The sequence below is a fragment of the Mugil cephalus genome, chromosome 1 (assembly GCF_022458985.1).
Source record: "Mugil cephalus isolate CIBA_MC_2020 chromosome 1, CIBA_Mcephalus_1.1, whole genome shotgun sequence".
Classification (NCBI taxonomy): domain Eukaryota; kingdom Metazoa; phylum Chordata; class Actinopteri; order Mugiliformes; family Mugilidae; genus Mugil; species Mugil cephalus.
Window position 1 is genome coordinate 29,894,035 of NC_061770.1, and position 18,521 is coordinate 29,912,555.

Sequence of the window (18,521 nt, forward strand, 5' to 3'; positions counted from 1 at the left end):
GGTGGAGGGTGTTGTTTTGCTCATGATGGCCCCCCTAAAAAATGCTCACATCAAGCATCAACAACACAATCGAAAGGTTATGAAGTAGAAGAGTACGCATGTGTAATAGGAACAATGAGTCCATTCAGAGAACACTTCACTACTGAGACTGACAGAACCAGGAAACTAAACTTTCTGTTGATCCTTTAATCTGGAAAATAACTGACAAGTTTGAAAAGAATCAAAGCTGTGAAAGAAGAACAAAACCTAAAAAAACTACTTCAACTTCCAGTAAATCTACTCAGTTACTCTGTACTATTTTTTGTAATATATTATTAAACACCTGACCTCAGAACGTGTTCTAGATATATTACCAACTCTAATTTCATGGTAATTGTGTGACCAATGACAATTAAAGTTATAAAAAAAAATTTCCCCAACAATTTATTGTTTGTTGCAGTTTAATGAAATTTAAATAAATCCATTTATAAAATAAACAGTAGAACCAGAGCAGAGGGTTAGGGTTCTTCCTCATCCATTCATCTGATTGGTTCCTCATTAGTTCCTGACTTCTTCTTTGGTAACTGAAGAAGAAAACTGGTGTTCAGTCTCAAACTAGTTTCCAGTGGTTTGTGTCAGAGGGGCCGGAGTTGTGTTTGTTTTTTTTGATGTGAGGAGTGTGATAGGTTTGTTTTGATTGTGTTTTTGAGTTGGTGATTGGTTTCTGCTTTGTGAGAGGATTGAATCTTGAGTTGTGTGTTTAGGAGTTTGATGGGTGTATTTGATTTTGATTGCTGACTTTTGTATTGTGCGACAGACGTCAGTTGAGTCAGGTTATAGTTATCCAGTCTGCTGATGTGTGCCTGCTGTCGTCTCTACAGCTGATGATGTGATGTGTTGTCCTCTCAGTCCTCCAGGTGGAGGTGGATCCAGGGGTGGAGTCTGTCCAGCTGCCCTTCAGAACCACAGAGCTGCTTCCTTTTGTTCAGTGTTGGAAAGCATGAGCAGGTGGAGGAGGCTGAGATGGAAGAAGAAGGGGCATCAGCAAAGCCAAAACCTGCTCATAAGTGTAGGATGAAAACACAAAGAACACCGTTAATGAAGCAAAAACAAGTAAAGTGGGGGTGGACATGGAGGAGGACAGGTGCAGACGGATGAAAGTGGGAGTCGAGGAGGAGGTGTGTGTCAGATAAAACGTGATGTGATAGGTTTGTTCTACTGAGTAGCAGTCAGCAGAGAGAGCTGTACATGCAGAAAAAGATTAAATGTTTTTCCAACAGACAAAAACAACACGGTGTCAAAGTAGAAGAGTTTTCCTGATTTTTTCATGTTCTATACGTCTGCAGTGAGTCAAATGAGCCAAGAGGAGACGTCTGCATCAAGACCAGGAGTTTTTTAGACTAAAGATACTTGTATGAAAGTGAAAAAAACAAGTCTGAACAGTGATGATTTAAAAAAACTCCAATGTGTATTTTAACTAATTTATTAATTTTAACAGTGCTTCTTCTTTCTTTTAACATGGATAGTTTTGAAGGGCAGTTTTAATGTTTACGGAGCTTAGCGAGGTGAAAAAAAGGCACTCATTTATGAATCTACTGAATGAAACGCATTGATGTCGATGTTTCTACGAAAAGCATAGTGACTTGGTATGAAGCAGATGGAGGAGACGTGGGAAGTCCCCCGGGTGGAAAAAGCCATATTAAGTAACAGCAGCATTCTGAGTGGAGGAGTGGGCGTTCTTTATCAGTGTTTTCTCTCAATTCCTGCGAGGTTGTGCACCTAATTAGAGGGGAGGTTACTTTTAAATAAGCTCGTTTGATCATTTTAACTGCTTGTTTTTATCAACCTATACGATCCAACCAACGGTGCAGAGTGGAAGCTGTTTTTACAAACAAGTAAATGATGTTTTAAATAGCGTTTCCTCGGAGGATTTCCTTATTCGGTGGTGTGGGGCTTTTAACTGTACTAAAAATGGCGTTTAGATCGTACCATGCAGGAGCATAATCCAGATCCAGGCAGCTCTGAGGAGCCTGGTCCACTCTCATGGCTGGGGACGTGTGGAGGAGGATGACGCCGGTAGCAGACAGTAACATGGTCCACTCAGGAGAGTAGGCATCTCCTCAGCCAGACTTGAACTGTATTATTTATTGTTTTAAAATAATTTTAATACTTTTAAAGTTGTGTAGGAATTGTACCCACAGGGTTTTCAGATCATTCCCTGATTTTTTTGACATGTTTTTTTAGGTACATTTTACAGAAAAGTTGCATATTGGCTTTTAATTCAGTTTTAACACTTGAATAAAAAAGTTCAGGGTGGTTTTTTTTATTATTTTTTGGCATGTTTTTTAGACAGAGGGAAAGCTGATTTTAGTAGTCTTAGGCAAGTTGGTGGGACCATGGCGGAAGACTGAGATTTAAACTTCTCTGTTAGCAGCACACCCTCCACGTTTCCCCAGACCATCACCAGATCTGTGAAAAAAGACCAGAAGAATGATTATGTGGGAACTAGGAGACTATGACGTGAGTCCACAGGAGAACGATGATATATTAAACACTCAAAGAGAAACACAAATGGGCTTTAGCCGACCTGCTGGACAGTTTAAAGTACAGTTGCACTGGTCAGTCACCGATTCCAGTACATCACTGAAATTGGGATGCTCCTATAGCTACTTCTTTAGTCTATAAAAGAAAAACGGACAGAGGAAGGTATCACGCGTTGCTAGGTCAGACAACAGGGAGGAGCTCACTGAACCAAGCCAGATAAGAGGCGGAGCGGTGAATTTTTTACTCCTCTTTTCTATACTTTCCGGAGTATGAGGTGGAAAGTCGCACTGTCTGTGGAGTTCCTGCAACGGACTGCCTCAGGTCTCCACAGACACCAAACTTACACCTTGAGAGACGGTGCGAATGCAGGAGTTCAGGCGCCCTGCAAAGCATGGCAGGGACGGAGAGCTCCCGGCATAGACGGCGCCTCTAACTGTGGAGTTTTTTCAAAGCCCTTTCTGGGACATCCTCCAAAACGGAATGGTTAGAGGTGTTTTAATGAAGGTCTGGCCTCTGGTTCCATGCAAGTGTCCTGCCACCAGGGTGTCCCTCACGCTTCCTGCCAGAAGGACCTACAGGACTTAAATATGGCGCCTATGTCTCTTCTATGTGTGGATTACAAGATTCTGTCCAAGGCCTTGGCCAACAGGCTGAGAGGGGTATGGAGCAGGTTAATCATCGGGATCAGAAATATAGTGGTACCGGCGGTCCATGTAGGTCATTGTCTACCTTAATTCGAGTTGTTTTGGAGCTCTCAAGTCATTGGCTATAGACAATGGTTGATTTTCCCTTAGACCAGGAAAGGCTTTTGACCGGTTGAACATGGCTTCTCTGAGGGGGTTGGGAGAGTTCGGGTCAGGAGCTAGGTTTCATAGCTAAGATCAAGGTGTTGTCCAGTGAGGTTGAGAGTGTGCTGAAGTTTTAAAACGGTTATCTGTGTGCTCCTTTTAAGAGTGTTTTGTAGGAGGGGTCCGACATGGGTACTCTCTGTCGGGGGTGCTCTATGCAATCTCCCTAGAACCTCCTGAGGCAAAATACGCTCCTGCATGCAGGGACTGGTTTACTTGGTTTTAAGGGAAACATTGTTTTATCAGCTTATGCAGATGAAAGTAGGAAAATTGAACCTTTAGAGTTTCTCTTTAGGTTTAGGCTAAGGGCTTAGGGTTATGTATTTAGTGTTAGCATTTTAAGACGAGATTTCTTGGTGGTGGCAAGAAAAGTAATCCCTTTTAACAAGTGGAGACCTTGAGCCGAAACAGCCAGACTCATGAGTGGCCCTATGTGCTCGAGGTTGGCCGAGATGAGAAATAAATTCCTTGCAGGGCCAGACTGGGATACTATTTCAGGCCAGGGGTCAGTCATGTAACCTGGCCACCCATGGCCTTCACCACACACGTATGTTCACACCCACGGGCATGGCCACACACGCACACATGCACGCACGCTGTGTGTGGTTGATACGGACTGTTGGGGCGGGTCTTAATTGAAACAAACCAATCGTCTTGGCCTCCTCATATGCTACTGGTCTGAGTGGCCTGTGATTGGCCTGGCCTGCCTCTCTGACGTGAAAAAGTCACATAGCCGCGACATCATCGCCGGCTGACCGGCAGCCTGTTTAAAAAAAAAAGAGAAAGAGAGAGAGAGAGAGATGCAGACCAATCATAGGCCAGACCGGGCCTGATTGCTTGGTTCGGTCCAGACCAGGAATGCCAATTTCTAAGCAGCTCTGCACCACAGACCTGAGTGAGTTAAGTAATTCAAAGATGGGTAGGTAGAGAGACACTCATATCAATGTATATAGCTAATAAATACAGACACTTCTAATGAGGTCACATTCACGGCAAATGGTTTACTGGTAGTATGGTGACTCGGCCACTTGGGGCTGCTATTGGATTGTGATTTGTACCACATTTTATACTCTGTGAACCTGGAACAACTAACTTGATGGAGGAGCTGATTAAAATCAATTAACTAGTCCATTTATTTGGGTCCATTATTTGAGTTGAGTTTGGTACAAGGAAATATTGTCAAAGATATCGCAGGCCAAGTATCCCTAATGGTTTGTCCATAACTGAAAAGGGTTTTAAATGTCTTTCTGTGGGACTGTCTTTTGTTTTAAACGTTGTCTTTTGTCTGATCATTGCAGAACAAACACCAGAATCATAGAAGTGGTGGATGATAGATAGATAGATAGATAGATAGATAGATAGATAGATAGATAGATAGATAGATAGATAGATAGATAGATAGATAGATAGATAGATAGATAGATAGATTGTTGACAGTTGAGTGTGAACGGAGCTAAAGACTACAAATGTTAACTCAGGTTTACATTCACTGGACATCCCAGTTGAGCTAAACAAGAGAAATGAATGAAACAGCAGGAAATGATGAAGTAGGCCTATCAACTCTAGACTGCAAGGGTTTTGAGTACCATACTATTTAGCATAAAAGGCATGAAACGACCCAACAAGAGGGCTCAATGTGAAGTGGCAGTAGGAATTAGAATCACAGCATCCGCAGAATCCATCAGTCTAGTAAGTTACGGCCTATGCCTCCATTTAGATATCACAGCCGTCCAAACAAGTTAGACATACACGACAGCATAACATACAGCCACGTAACACAGAACCACACTCTGCACAACATTCCCAGCACCATTCACAGGAACCTACAAAATCAAGTAAAGAAATAAAAATAGATCAAAACCTATACTCTTGTGAAATAGAAACTTTTACTTGCTGGATTTGGCATTTAACCAGAAGTGAAAATTGCGATCAGAAACAAGAAGTGTTGTTCCTATTCTTTCCGTAATCATGTTGTGTTTTGACCTTGTGTCCTGAACAGAAACGTTCCTTCACTCTTTATTGTTGTGCATGAATACTTACATTCACAGCAGTTGTCCACGTTGGCCGGGCAATCTAGTTCAAAGAACGAGCATGTTAAGAGAATGTTTACATTTAATAAAATATCCTTCAAACTATCCTGCTATTTAGTCCTGGGTCTCAGTGTTGTTCTGTCAACTTTTCTGACTAAAACAGTGGATTACAAATTACAGATAGCATTTACTTTCATTTACCCCTTTCACTCGCTATACAAACTGTATATGCATTTCCCCATTAGAGCAATTTCACAAAAATGACATAGCGATAATTGCCCTATGTGCTTCCATTAACTAACGTTTAACAGCACATCTAATTTCTTTGATTGAACAAAGTGAACAAAAATCTCTGCCCTTCAGAGATCAGTCTTCATGGGACAAAACCAAAACTTTGTGCTGTTTTTGAGCTGGAGCTTCTGCAATGATACAGTCTGACAGGTGTACCAAAGGCCTGTGCATGGGAGTTGTGGGCACCTCCCACAGTGCATCTACAACCTGAACTTGGGACAGGAGAATGTTCTTCAGCTGTGAAAGACATCCTGCAGCGTTTCAGTCCCAAAGAAGTGTGTCCATGCACAGGTTTTAAACTGAATGGAGGGCGACATAGCGTCAATTTAAATTTTAGCACGGGTTCAGTCCAATCAGAAACAAGAAGTTTTGTTCCTACTCTTTCCGTAATCTTGTTGTGTTTTTGTTAAATCTTGTGTTTTAACCTTCAGGGCCACTGTACCTCAGTTAACAGAAACGTTCCTTCACTCTTTATTGTTGTGCATGAATACTTACATTCACAGCAGTTGTCCACGTTGTCCGGGTGATCTAGTTCAAAGAATGAGTATGTTAAGAGAATGTTTACATTTAATAAAATATCCTTCAAACTATCCTGCTGTTTAGTCCTGGGTCTCAGTGTTGTTCTGTCAACTTTTCTGACTAAAACAGTGGATTACAAATTACAGATAGCATTTACTTTCATTTACCCCTTTCACTCGCTATACAAACTGTATATGCATTTCCCCATTAGAGCAATTTCACAAAAATGACATAGCGATAATTGCCCTATGTGCTTCCATTAACTAACGTTTAACAGCACATCTAATTTCTTTGATTGAACAAAGTGAACAAAAATCTCTGCCCTTCAGAGATCAGTCTTCATGGGACAAAACCAAAACTTTGTGCTGTTTTTGAGCTGGAGCTTCTGCAATGATCCAGTCTGACAGGCCTACTGAAGGCCTGTGCATGGGAGTTGTGGGCACCTCCCACAGTGCATCTACAACCTGAACTTGGGACAGGAGAATGTTCTTCAGCTGTGAAAGACATCCTGCAGCATTTCAGTCCCAAAGAAGTGTGTCCGTGCATAGGTTTCAAACCGAATGGAGGGTGAGATGGCGTCAACTTATATTTTAGCACGGGTTCGGTCCAATCAGAAACAAGAAGTGTTGTTCCTATTCTTTCCATAATCTTGTGTTTTGTTCAATCTTGTTGTGTTTTGACCTTCAGGGCCACTGTACCTCAGTTACCAGAAACATTCCTTCACTCTTTATTGTTGTGCATGAATACTTACATGCAGAGTCGGTATCCACGCTGACTGGGTGATCTAGTTCAAAGAACGAGTATGTTAAGAGAATGTTTACATTTAATAAAATATCCTTCAAACTATCCTGCTATTTAGTCCTGGGTCTCAGTGTTGTTCTGTCAACTTTTCTGACTAAAACAGTGGATTACAAATTACAGATAGCATTTACTTTCATTTACCCCTTTCACTCGCTATACAAACTGTATATGCATTTCCCCATTAGAGCAATTTCACAAAAATGACATAGCGATAATTGCCCTATGTGCTTCCATTAACTAACGTTTAACAGCACATCTAATTTCTTTGATTGAACAAAGTGAACAAAAATCTCTGCCCTTCAGAGATCAGTCTTCATGGGAGAAAACCAAAACTTTGTGCTGTTTTTGAGCTGGAGCTTCTGCAGTGATACAGTCTGACAGGTGTACCAAAGGCCTGTGCATGGGAGTTGTGGGCACCTCCCACAGTGCATCTACAACCTGAACTTGGGACAGGAGAATGTTCTTCAGCTGTGAAAGACATCCTGCAGCGTTTCAGTCCCAAAGAAGTGTGTCCATGCACAGGTTTTAAACTGAATGGAGGGCGACATAGCGTCAATTTAAATTTTAGCACGGGTTCAGTCCAATCAGAAACAAGAAGTGTTGTTCCTACTCTTTCCGTAATCTTGTTGTGTTTTTGTTCAATCATGCTGTGTTTTGACTTTCAGGGCCACTGTATCTCAGTTAACAGAAACATTCCTTCACCCTTTATTGTTGTGCATGAATACTTACATGCAGAGTCGCTATCCAGGTACTCTTGATTGTCTGCCATTCCTATCAAGGCGAAAGCAATGACAATGACAATGATGATGCCAGAGAAGATGCCGATGTCAAGGACAATCTGACGTACACCTGCAAAAAGAAAACAAAAATTAAAGAGGGAGGTGGTTGAACTTGCCTCCACTGAAGTCTGATCACTCTCAGCCAGTATCACACTGAAAGTATAACCGTTCTTAGGAGTCAAATGCAACAACGTGCTGCGTGTTGCTCTTTATATTTCAGTCACGGATGGTTGCATTAGATCCTTGAAACATTAAAACACACATATAGAATACACAAACATACATAAGTGTAAGTTCAGTTTCTGTCAGCTCGTCACCACGTATTCCTACCTGAATCCTCCTGCTGCTTCAGAGTCCCGTCTCTATCCACTGGTGCTGTTGGAATATTGAAAGAAATGCATGAAAGGTAGATTACAGAACTCTATCTACAGTAAATTGGGCATTTGTAAGTTTACTATGTGTAGCCAAGTGGATAGGGGTTATTGTGTTTTTTGTGTTAGCTGTGCCTTAATAGAATATGTACTGTCATTTTACGGCCAGCTAGGTCAAGAATCCCGTAAGAACCAGTAAATGACATGAGACTTGAAAACAAGCGCAAAAGACTGTCGTCCTCCTCGCTCAAGCAATGGAGCACATGTGTATGTCTCGTCTGTGACACAGAGAAAGTACGTGATCGAGTGAAAGTGTGAGAACGTACCGGTAGCTGACTGACAGATGTTTGTGACGGAAGACTTGTGTTTATTTCTCGTCGGTCGATGGTTTGTGTACATTGACTCCAGTGTGTTGGGAGCCGCCCTAGATGACCGCGGGTCAGCGTAAGTGGCATACAATGTACCGACATCTTAGTCACTGTTATATTTTCGGTGTTAAATGTTTATGAAACTGTGTATTGTTACCCATGAAAAGGGGAGAGAGCAGTGTGCGTGTGAGCTGCATCCAGGTGTGGGGTGAGTTGAATGAAGATCATGGTAAAAACATATTTTGCACTATGATATTTAAATATGTATATTAAAGTTAATTCATGCTGTTTATTCATGAATTCATGAAGTTTGCTTAGTTAAAGCCTGGTGTGCATTGTAAAATGTGTCTGTTAAAATGAGAGGAGTGGCTTAGAAATGTACTAATGGTAATTAATATATTTTTATTTTCTGTTTATCTAGAGAATAAGGCCACTGCTGTTGTTTGTTCTTGTTTGTTTTGTTTTGACCGAGTCATAGGATATGCAGGAAAGAAAGGAAACAGTTTGTTTTATTTTTTTTATCTGACTGTAACAAACATTTCTCTCAAAATCAGATAATTAATGCTGTGCTTTTTTGAGGGCAGTCGTGGTATTAAAGATCGTACTTAAAATTATTTTCGTGTCCGGTCCCATCCTTTGTTGACCTGGATACATATGTGTAACATCAGGTCAGATCTAGTTTTTGTTGGTTTGGCCACTTTTAAGCTACAAGCACCACTTATCAAAAATAACTGTTAAAGAATCAAACTAATTAGAAAAATCCTGACCAACTGACCAGCTGAAAACAACAGAAACTTCCAGCAATCACACCTCATGGCTACCTTTAATTCTTCTTCAAGGCTTGTGAGCAAAAAAGTGGAAAAGGGTTGCAATTTCATTAGGTACAGGAGTGAAATAATTTTAACGTAACAGTCCTGTATTAAATCATGTCTTCATTCACTTGTTTCAAATACCTGAAGGAGCTCTGAATGGGTTTTAACTGTGTTGTACCAACATACCGTATACCATATTAGCTTGCAGTGGCAACAGGTAAGTAAAGAACCAAGGGAAGCTATGCTTCCTCTCTTTTATCATCTCTGTAGTTGTCATTCAATAAACTAGAGCTTTGTTCTCCTTAATGTGGTTGGCTGGTACACAACAACTGAAAAAAAAAACAAAAAACTGAACAAACAACAACAACAAAAAAAAGAAACAGTTGTTATTTTTGCTGGCAGTGTCTGTCTTTTTCCCCTCGAGTAGAGCCCTGAGGGTAGTTTAGAGTTTTCGTCTCACTTTGCTTCCTCAGAAAAGAAAAAAACAGGTTGTCCATGAACATGAGTGTCAGTGGTTTGATCAGGAATTGCTCCTTGTGTGTGAATGAGAGTGAGGATAGATGTAAGTGCTTTGAGTACCAATAGGTAGAAAAACCATTAACCATCCATTCCAACAGGAGGCATCTTAATAAGATGCTCAAACCACCTAAGGAAGTACAAATGTTTGTTAGAAGTTTAAACATACGTACCTGTTGAGACGACATGAGGGAGAAGCAAAATGATCAATCCCACTGACGGCTTCATTGTGGTCGACACACCAGAGTATGACAGCTTTTACAACTTATCTGTTGGAGTAGGACATTTGTTTTAGTTTTCTTAAAGCAAAGCCATCCCGAGTGAGCTGGGGAGTCTCCCTGCAAGACCTGGCTGTTTGGAAAAGTCCTGGAATCTGCCATCTAGTTAGAAACTCTCTCCATGCACAGAGGAACCCAGACTACATCCTCCAGACTAAAAGGTGTTACGTTCCATGACATCATCAATGTGCTTGAGACGGCTTATCCTGGTGACGTCTTTATCACCAACTTCAACCACTGCTAAGGCTAAGGTCTGTATTCCCCAAATTCTACCACCATGGACAATTTGAACATTGATGAGATGAGAGATGAGATGAACACCCTGGATCATACGGGACATGCATACAGGGCTGCCTCCCGCCCCCACTTCGGACACTTGTACCGCATCTCTTCATTCAGGTACCCAACCTATGGAAAAAGACTCAAACTGACAAACCCCATTACCACACAGGCTAAACTGTGGATCAGGGCGACTGAGAGCATCCTGCAGAACCGTTCTGCTGGGACAGACTAGGATACAGAGTCAGCTCTAGCCATCTAGGTGCCCTAGGCATCACCACAAGTGAACACATCCCTTAATTTCCTTTTAGTTCTGGGGCCACATTCAGCCCAATTTGATCTCAAATGCGCTGGATCAGTAACATAATAGCAAAATAACTGATAAGCACAACAACAATTTTTTTTAGTTCAAAGAACGAGTATGTTAAGAGAATGTTTGCATTAAAAAAAAACTATCCTTCAAAGTATCCTGCTTTTTAGTCCTGGGTCTGTGTTGCGTTCTGTCAACGTCTCTGACCTAAACAGTGGATTACAAATTGGAGACAGCATTTACATTCATTTACCCCTTTCAAATCCCGCTGTGAGAGTTGCCATGATCGTTAAAAAAAAGTGTGATATCGCTATATAAACTGTATATAAGCACAGTCGCATTCCCCGATCAGTGCAATTTCCTGAAAATTACATAGGGGTAACTTCCCCATGAGCTTCTATTAACTAATGTGTGGCAACACATCTAATTTGTCTGATTGAAAAAAATGAACAAAAATCTTTGCCCTTCAGAGATCAGTCTTTATGGGAGAAGAAAAAAAAGAAGACCAAAGAGAAGAGAAGACCAAACTTGTGCATGTTTTTGAGCTGGAGCTTCTCCAATGATACAATCTGACCGGCTTACTGAAGGCTTGGGTGTGGGAGTTGTGGGCACCTCCTGCAGTGCGTCTATAACCTGAACTTGGGACCGAGAATGTTCTCCAGCTGTGGAAGACATCCTGCTTCGTTTCATTCCCAAAGAAGTCACATCTTGAATGAGCTGAATCCTCACTTGCAGTAAAAGGGGGGATATGGACAGAGTTTGACACTCAAATTCTAGCATCACAGAAGCATCACTTCACTTCTTCTTACTCTTGCTTGCTTGTTTACTTATTTTGCTCAAGTGACAGCCCCTCTCCCCTTTCACTTTATTCACCTTGTCACGAATAAACTTGTTGAACTTGGGTCATTGTGAGCCTGTGTCTGATCCCTGTTGAAACCATAACAGAACAATCTGGCCAAAAGCATGGACCCAGCAGACACAGATCCAGGCACGCAGGCTAGAGCTCTTCGTCAGACCTTGTCTTTTCAGGGTTCAGTTTGATGTGTTATGTGAGCTAACAGGTCACCATTGAGAAAATTCACTGCTAGTACAAGATTAATAACAGTTGAGGGCAGTTTAGCTTCTTTCACAACAATTAAAGCTTTCAGTATGAATGTTGGACCTTTCCAAAGTTCTCCTTCCTCTGGTTCAGTTTTTCCTGATAAGAATTTCCAGGGAATCTACTCTCCATCGACTTTTTAAGATCTGGAAACTGCTCATGCATGGGATCATAAATCTCCTCAGTGCTGTCAACCTTTTCCATTGCTCTTTTTACACTGGTTCCACCCGACCTTGTGACTTCTGGCACTGATGTAGTTTCATCTTGTCTGTTTAGACTATTTATTGAACCTCATGAGTTTTGAGATATTGGTGGTTTCCTTCCACAATGTTTCTGTTGGATTAATGTGATGGATGTCAGGACTTTGACTTCGTCTTCCTAAACTGTGCTGATCTTCTGCTTTTGTTGCCACCTACTGGTGAGGTTTGGCACTGGTTACTTCTTTGAGATGTTCGCCGTATTTGTGTTTTTGTCACGTTCCCATACAATTGCTTGGAGTTTTAATTGTGTTCCGTTTAGGTGGCAATGCCTGATAGAGGCTTTTAGATGAGTTTCTTCCCGTCATTCTGGTGTATTACATGTTCGGAATGGTGCATGCTATCATATGTTTCACTCAGCCCCCTGCACAGGGGGCGTTAGGGTCAAACAAGTCCTTTATTCCTTCTCCATGTGCTTCAGTTCCAACTCAGCAACCTGCAGTGTTCTCTTTACATTTTTACATTACACTTCCTCAGAGTAGATTTGTCCACGAGCATTGTTTGCAAAATTTTATTTTATATGTATTTCATGTAAATAAAGTGATGCTCTTTCTTAGTTTTAAAGAAACAGCAACAGTAAAAAAAAAAAAAAAAAACACATACCAGGGAGACAGTGTGAATGACCAGTGTTGGGCACTTACTTTTAAAAAGTAATTAGTTATAATTACTAGTTACTTCTCCCAAAAAGTAACTGAGTAACTGAAGAATGGACCCATCAAACTCCTGCTCTTTCTAAAGGCTATTGATATTAGAATAAATCACTGTGTCCTGCACAGACCCCGATATCTGCCGCCAAATCCCCCCTTTTCTCGGATGCAGAGCGCTGCCATGATGAAGTGGGAGATCACTATACGGTCGCACAGTCGCTGTTCATCTATGCGCTCCCATTAACGATCGTGTAACAACACATTTGATTTGTTTAATTGAAAAAAAAGGAACAATAATCTCTGCCCTTCAAAGATCAGCCTTTATGGGAGAAGATCGAAACTTGTTTTTGAGCTGAAGTTTCTACAATGATACAGTCTGTCAGGCCTCTAGTCAGAATGTAACAGGCAGATATGAGTCAGAGAGAAAAACCCGGGTCGACCCGGTCCAACCGGTGACGGCTCACAGCTTTTCCTCCACATTCAGCTTTACTGCCGCTTTTCAGTAACGGAAACGGCGTTATAAAGATGGAAACAGTAGTTAGTTAGATTACCCCGTTACTGAACAAAGTAACGCCGTTAGTAACACCGTTTATTTTAACGCTGCTACTCCCATCACTGTGAATTAATAGCCTTTTTTCAGCTATGCAAGACTTAGGACAGAATATAAACATTTATCTTTAACCATTCTTTTGGAGAACTACTCAAATCTCAACAATGTTCAAATACATTTATGTTTTAATCACCACACAAATATTCATAGTGATTTAGATCTCACCTGAGAGGTTGTAGCGTCCTCTGGCTCGGCGCTTTTGTTGTTGCCTCCAGAACTGTCCTGAGAAAATGATGCACACACAAATAAATCATGCAGTGACTAATTCACCCAAGATACAAGATATGGATGTCAAGATGATGAAATGTAGACCACTCTTAGCCAAGATGTTACTTAACAATCGTCTTTTTGAAATGGGTCCTGATGTCCCCTCAGCTCTGAGTTTGAAGGCATATTCACCAAACAATCTGAGAGTTTTCATGATTCTCATGGAGTGAAGGGTTCATCTACTTTTAAAGTTCACTGATATAAAGAATGATTTATTTTCCTGTGCAAACAATACCAAAGTTTCATTTGTATGAAGTATAATTTTTCAATTTCATTTGGTTGACTGTGTTCTCATTGTCTACTATTTGGATTTATCCAGCAAACTGGGAAAAGTGTTTCACTGCCAGTGTTTTACCTTTCAGAGGCTCAGAGTAGTTTTATAGCTGTCAAACTACAAACAAAGATGTCGAGTTTTCACAGCCATCCCAGAATATATTATTAAATCCTTCTGTTGAAAAATTATCTTGTCCTTGCCCTACTCACATTATGGCTCCTCTATAAACACATTTACCTGTCACAAAACGTTGCCTCGCAGTAATAAAACACTACAGAACAATGTTATCAGTAGATTCTCTGTTAGATAATGAATAACCCACAGTGTACCTTGACACTGTGTCTGTGATAAATGTCCATAGGACACAATTTGCTGCTTTAAAATAGTTAAGAAAAATGTTCTTCAGTACAAAGTCCATAACAGAATACATCTCTTTTCTCCAAAATACATGTTCACTTACTCTTCAGCTTAGTATTTTAACCTATTTATCAAAAATGAAATACATAGACCATGGTATATTAACCAGCATAATGTTCAAGTTACTTTTTAACTCTTCATCAAAGTATTTTACTTCGTTTTAAATCAAGACAGTACTGCTTTCTACCACTGGAAACCCAAAGTGCTTAATGTAAACAAAACTCGTTTTAAACAGTCACCTTTTTTCCTCCATGAACATTCCTAGCAGAATCACACTTCAAAACGAATGGTTGGGACCTTACAGACGGCAAAGTAAACGCTACACATCAACATTGTAAGTTTCTAAAACATTACTGAGGCGTACGTTCACGTGGGTGAGGCATGTGCATTAAACTGAGTTGCTTTCAACAACCATGTAGGCAGCGCGTGATCACTACACTGTAAAACGGTTAGACTTCACCTCCGTGTTTCAAACTTACTTCAAACAAAACCACCAAAAGTCTCCGTCGAAAATTACTTGACTAAAATAGTTCACAAACATCCCCAATACATTCCGGCATGGCTAAATCCTAGTTTCAAAGCATTGAACATTTACAAACCTGAAAACAGGAGAGAGATGAGGACACGGCTTGTCAGTTTCAAGGCACTTGCAGTAATGAGGGGAAAACGCAATGCAAGTCACTAAAACCGAACCCGTCCTCGCCCCCTGCTGGCATGGAGCAAACATTGCAATATACACATTGAATAGGGAAATAAACCACCGCAAAAATAAATGCAATCTCTTTGGGGTACCTTTTTTCAAAATGGATAACAATAAATTGTATTCAAAATAAATGTGACACTTTTGTGGTCGTCACACACTCCCCGACAAAAAGAAATGGGTCCCACCATTTTCTACTCAACTCTAATGAACTAAAGTTCTCTTTCTTTAACAGGTGACAGGAAAGATGTATGGGTGTGATGGGAAGGGGTAAGGTATGTATGTAAAGGGGGGATAAGGCGTGGAATAGGGGTTGAAGGGATATGTTGGTGTTGCGTAAGGAATGAATGGGTGCAGGGGTTGTGTAGTGTGAGGTGTGGTGTAAGCAGGTGAGTGTAAGTCAGTGTTCGCCATGTTAACTCTAGCTTGTGTCGTCAGTGTGGGCTGACCAAGTCTCTCATAGGTCAAGATCTGTCTAGGTTGTCTGTCTCGACTTGACCTCCTGACCTCTATCTGTTGGTCCGGCATTGCATTGACTAGAGGTTGCTCTTCCTGGACGGGCTCTGGAGCCTCAGCATATACATCTTGCTCCTCGGGTCTCGCATCATCAGACTGAACTTCATCCTGTTCAGGTTCTACCGTCTCTGCTTCTCTTACAGGTACCCGATCCGTTTCAGGTAAGTAGTCTACGTCAACTCGCACCTCTTCTCGTACAGGTAGTGTAATTGGGCGACTCACTGTGATGGCTGGTCGTTGAGGTGGGACTACCGTTGGGACCTCCTGTATCCTCTCAGCTGGTATTCTCAGCCAGTAACGGGGACCATCAGAGTCAGAGTTGGAGTCAGAGTCTGAATCTGCCTGCGGTGGGTCTGCACGCTCTGGGGTGGTACGTCGGGTCTGTCGTCTCCTTTTCTGGGTTGCCTTCTCAGGAGCAGTCTGTCGTGGAGGCTCTTCGACTGGAAGGTCATTCACGAGTAAGAGCAGATTGCGATGGAGCGTCCTTGTCTTTTTCTGGTCCCCAGACTCGGGATACACCACGTACACTGGGTTATCAGCAAACTGTTCTTTCACGACGTAGATGGCCTTCTCCCAGTAGGATCGTAGCTTTCCTGGTCCACCACGCTCACTGAGGTTCCGGACTAAGACTCGATCGCCAGGCTGTAGCACCACTCCTCTTGCTCTCTTGTCATAGAGCACTTTGCCTTTGGCACTGGCCTGCTTGCTGTTCTCACTGGCAATTCGATAGGCTTCAGACATCTGCTTCGCCCACTTCTTCGCGTATCCTTTCGGTGAGTCAGGCTCTGTGTCTTCAAGCAATCCGAAGAGCAGATCAACGGGAAGACGAGGATGACGGCCATACAGGAGAAAGAAGGGCGAGAAGCCTGTCGACTCATGGCGAGTACAATTGTACGCATGCACAACTCTCGAGATCTGATCTTTCCATCGTTCTTTTTCTTTATCGGTCAACGTCCTCAACATCTGCAGGATCGTCCGATTGAACCGCTCCGCCGGGTTTCCCTGGGGATGATAGGGCGTGGTTCTAGAGTGGCGAATGCCTGACAGCTGCTGGAGAGTACGGAACAGCTCGTTCTCAAATTCACGGCCTTGGTCGTGGTGCAACTTTGAGGGATATCCAAAGCGGAGGACGAAGTCATTGAAGATGCGCTCGGCCGCTGTCTTTCCACTTTTATTCTTTGTGGGGTAAGCCTGTGCGAATCTTGTAAAATGATCAACGACCACTAGGATATACTCATAGCCACCACGGCTGGTCTCCAGATGTAAGTAGTCGATGCACACCAACTCTAGAGGTGAGCTTGATGTGATACTACCCATCGGGGCGCGAACATGAGTAACTGGCTTCTTTGACTTTATGCACGGGCATTTCTTAGTGATATGGTCTTCGATCTCTTTTGCCATGAATGGCCAATAGAATCTCAAGGTTCAGGACCCTTTCTGTGCCAACGTGAGCCATGTCATTGTGGAGTTTCTTCAAGACAAGGTCTTTGTACTTGGCAGGGAGCACCAACTGCTTTCTGCCATTGGCACGCCTGTACAGGATACCATCTTCCAAAACGAGCTTTCCCCATTCATGGAACAGTCTTTTAGTAGCTCCACTCGCGGCTCTCCGTATCTCATCAGTTAAGGGTGTACCTGCCTGTTTCAACTTAATCATTTCACTGATGGCTTCGTCTGCACGTTGCGCTTCCGCAAGCTCATCATGACTGATTGCTTTCAAGTCATCAAAGGGAAGAGACGGGTCGGCTAGGGAGTTGATGTTCAGAGCTGCAACCCAGGCTACATCTTTCTGCTTGGCTACTTTACTCCCATCCCAGACAGCGCGAACCACGTCTTCAGAACACTCTTTGGTGCAGGACTCACTGTACGCTTCAATGTCTAACGGGAGACGTGACAGCGTGTCAGCGTCTATGTTGGACTTGCCAGGTCTGTACTTTATGTCAAATCTGAAATCTGAGAGTTCCCCAACCCACCGATGGCCTACAGCGTTTAGCTTTGCTGTGGTCATTACATAGGTAAGGGGATTGTTGTCTGTGTATATCGTGAAGTGGGGTGCATAGAACAGGTAGTCTCTGAACTTTTCACACACAGCCCACTTCAGGGCAAGGAACTCTAGTTTTCCACTGTGCAGATGATAGTTTCGCTCAGCTGGAGTTAAAGTCCTAGAGCCGTACCCGATGACTCTCAACTTGCCATCCTGGTGTTGGTAAAGGATTGCGCCCAGTCCCCGGTCTGAAGCGTCTGTGTGCAGTACGAAAGGTTCGTTGAAGTTGGGGTACGCCAACACAGGGAGGCTAACAAGGAGAGAAACAAGTCGGTCAAGGGCTTGCTGGTGTTCGGCAGCCCACTCTACAGGTGTTCTGGACGGTAGTTGTGGACCTTTGCCTCTACCACGCTCTGCAGCTGCTTGTCCTGGCTTGACTTGTAGTAGCTCATAGATGGGTTTCGCTATCCTTGAAAAGTCCTGGATGTAGGAGCGGTAATAGCCCAGGAAACCGGTGAGCTTTCTCACATCTCCAACTGTCCGTGGCGTCCTGCTGGCTAATGATCGCACTGCATCCAGGTCTTTGGGATCGATCCTCACTCCTTGAGCCGACACAAGACGACCCACATATCTCACTTCTCGGCGAAACAGCTCACACTTTTCAGGTCTTAGCTTCACCCCATGCCTCTGAAGTGCTCGTAGTACTTTGCGAACCCCTTCCACGTGCTCATCAAAGGTTTTCGCATAGCAAAGCACATCGTCAAGGTACGGGAGACAGTAGTCATCTCTCAAGGGACCTAGCATCTCTTCCATACTCCGCTGGAAGGCTGCGGGGGCGTTTGAGAGGCCAAATGGGACGCGGACCCATTCATACAGTCCCCAGGGAGTAATGAAAGCGGTGAGGTGTTGAGAGTCTTTGGCAACGAAACCTTGATGGTAGGCTTTTCCTTGGTCGAGGATGCTAAACCAGGAATAGCCACCAAGGGTGTCAGTCAGGTCTTGTATCCTAGGTAGAGGATGGCGAT

The 18,521-nt window shown here is 42.6% G+C and overlaps 1 protein-coding gene across 13 annotated transcripts in view; it reads right to left on the reverse strand.

Annotated features, from left to right (window-relative positions):
• Positions 1-814: 814 nt before the first annotated feature.
• LOC125009108 overlaps positions 815-18,521 on the reverse strand; it is a 78,102-nt gene continuing 60,395 nt past the window's right edge. For 2 of the 13 annotated variants that reach the window (XM_047586745.1, XM_047586782.1), the window contains exons 3-7: positions 7,742-7,861; positions 6,963-6,995; positions 6,188-6,220; positions 5,412-5,444; positions 815-1,036 (exon numbers count right to left, since the gene is read on the reverse strand). In XM_047586745.1, the coding sequence (XP_047442701.1) occupies positions 885-1,036; positions 5,412-5,444; positions 6,188-6,220; positions 6,963-6,995; positions 7,742-7,861 (371 nt within the window). In that variant the 3' untranslated portion in view covers positions 815-884. Of the gene's footprint in view, positions 1,037-3,500; positions 5,195-5,411; positions 5,445-6,187; positions 6,221-6,962; positions 6,996-7,741; positions 7,862-8,121; positions 8,167-10,031; positions 10,128-13,503; positions 14,144-14,895; positions 16,868-18,521 lie in introns of those variants that run through there. The other 11 variants (XM_047586765.1, XM_047586756.1, XM_047586801.1 and 8 more) reach the window with 11 other exon arrangements.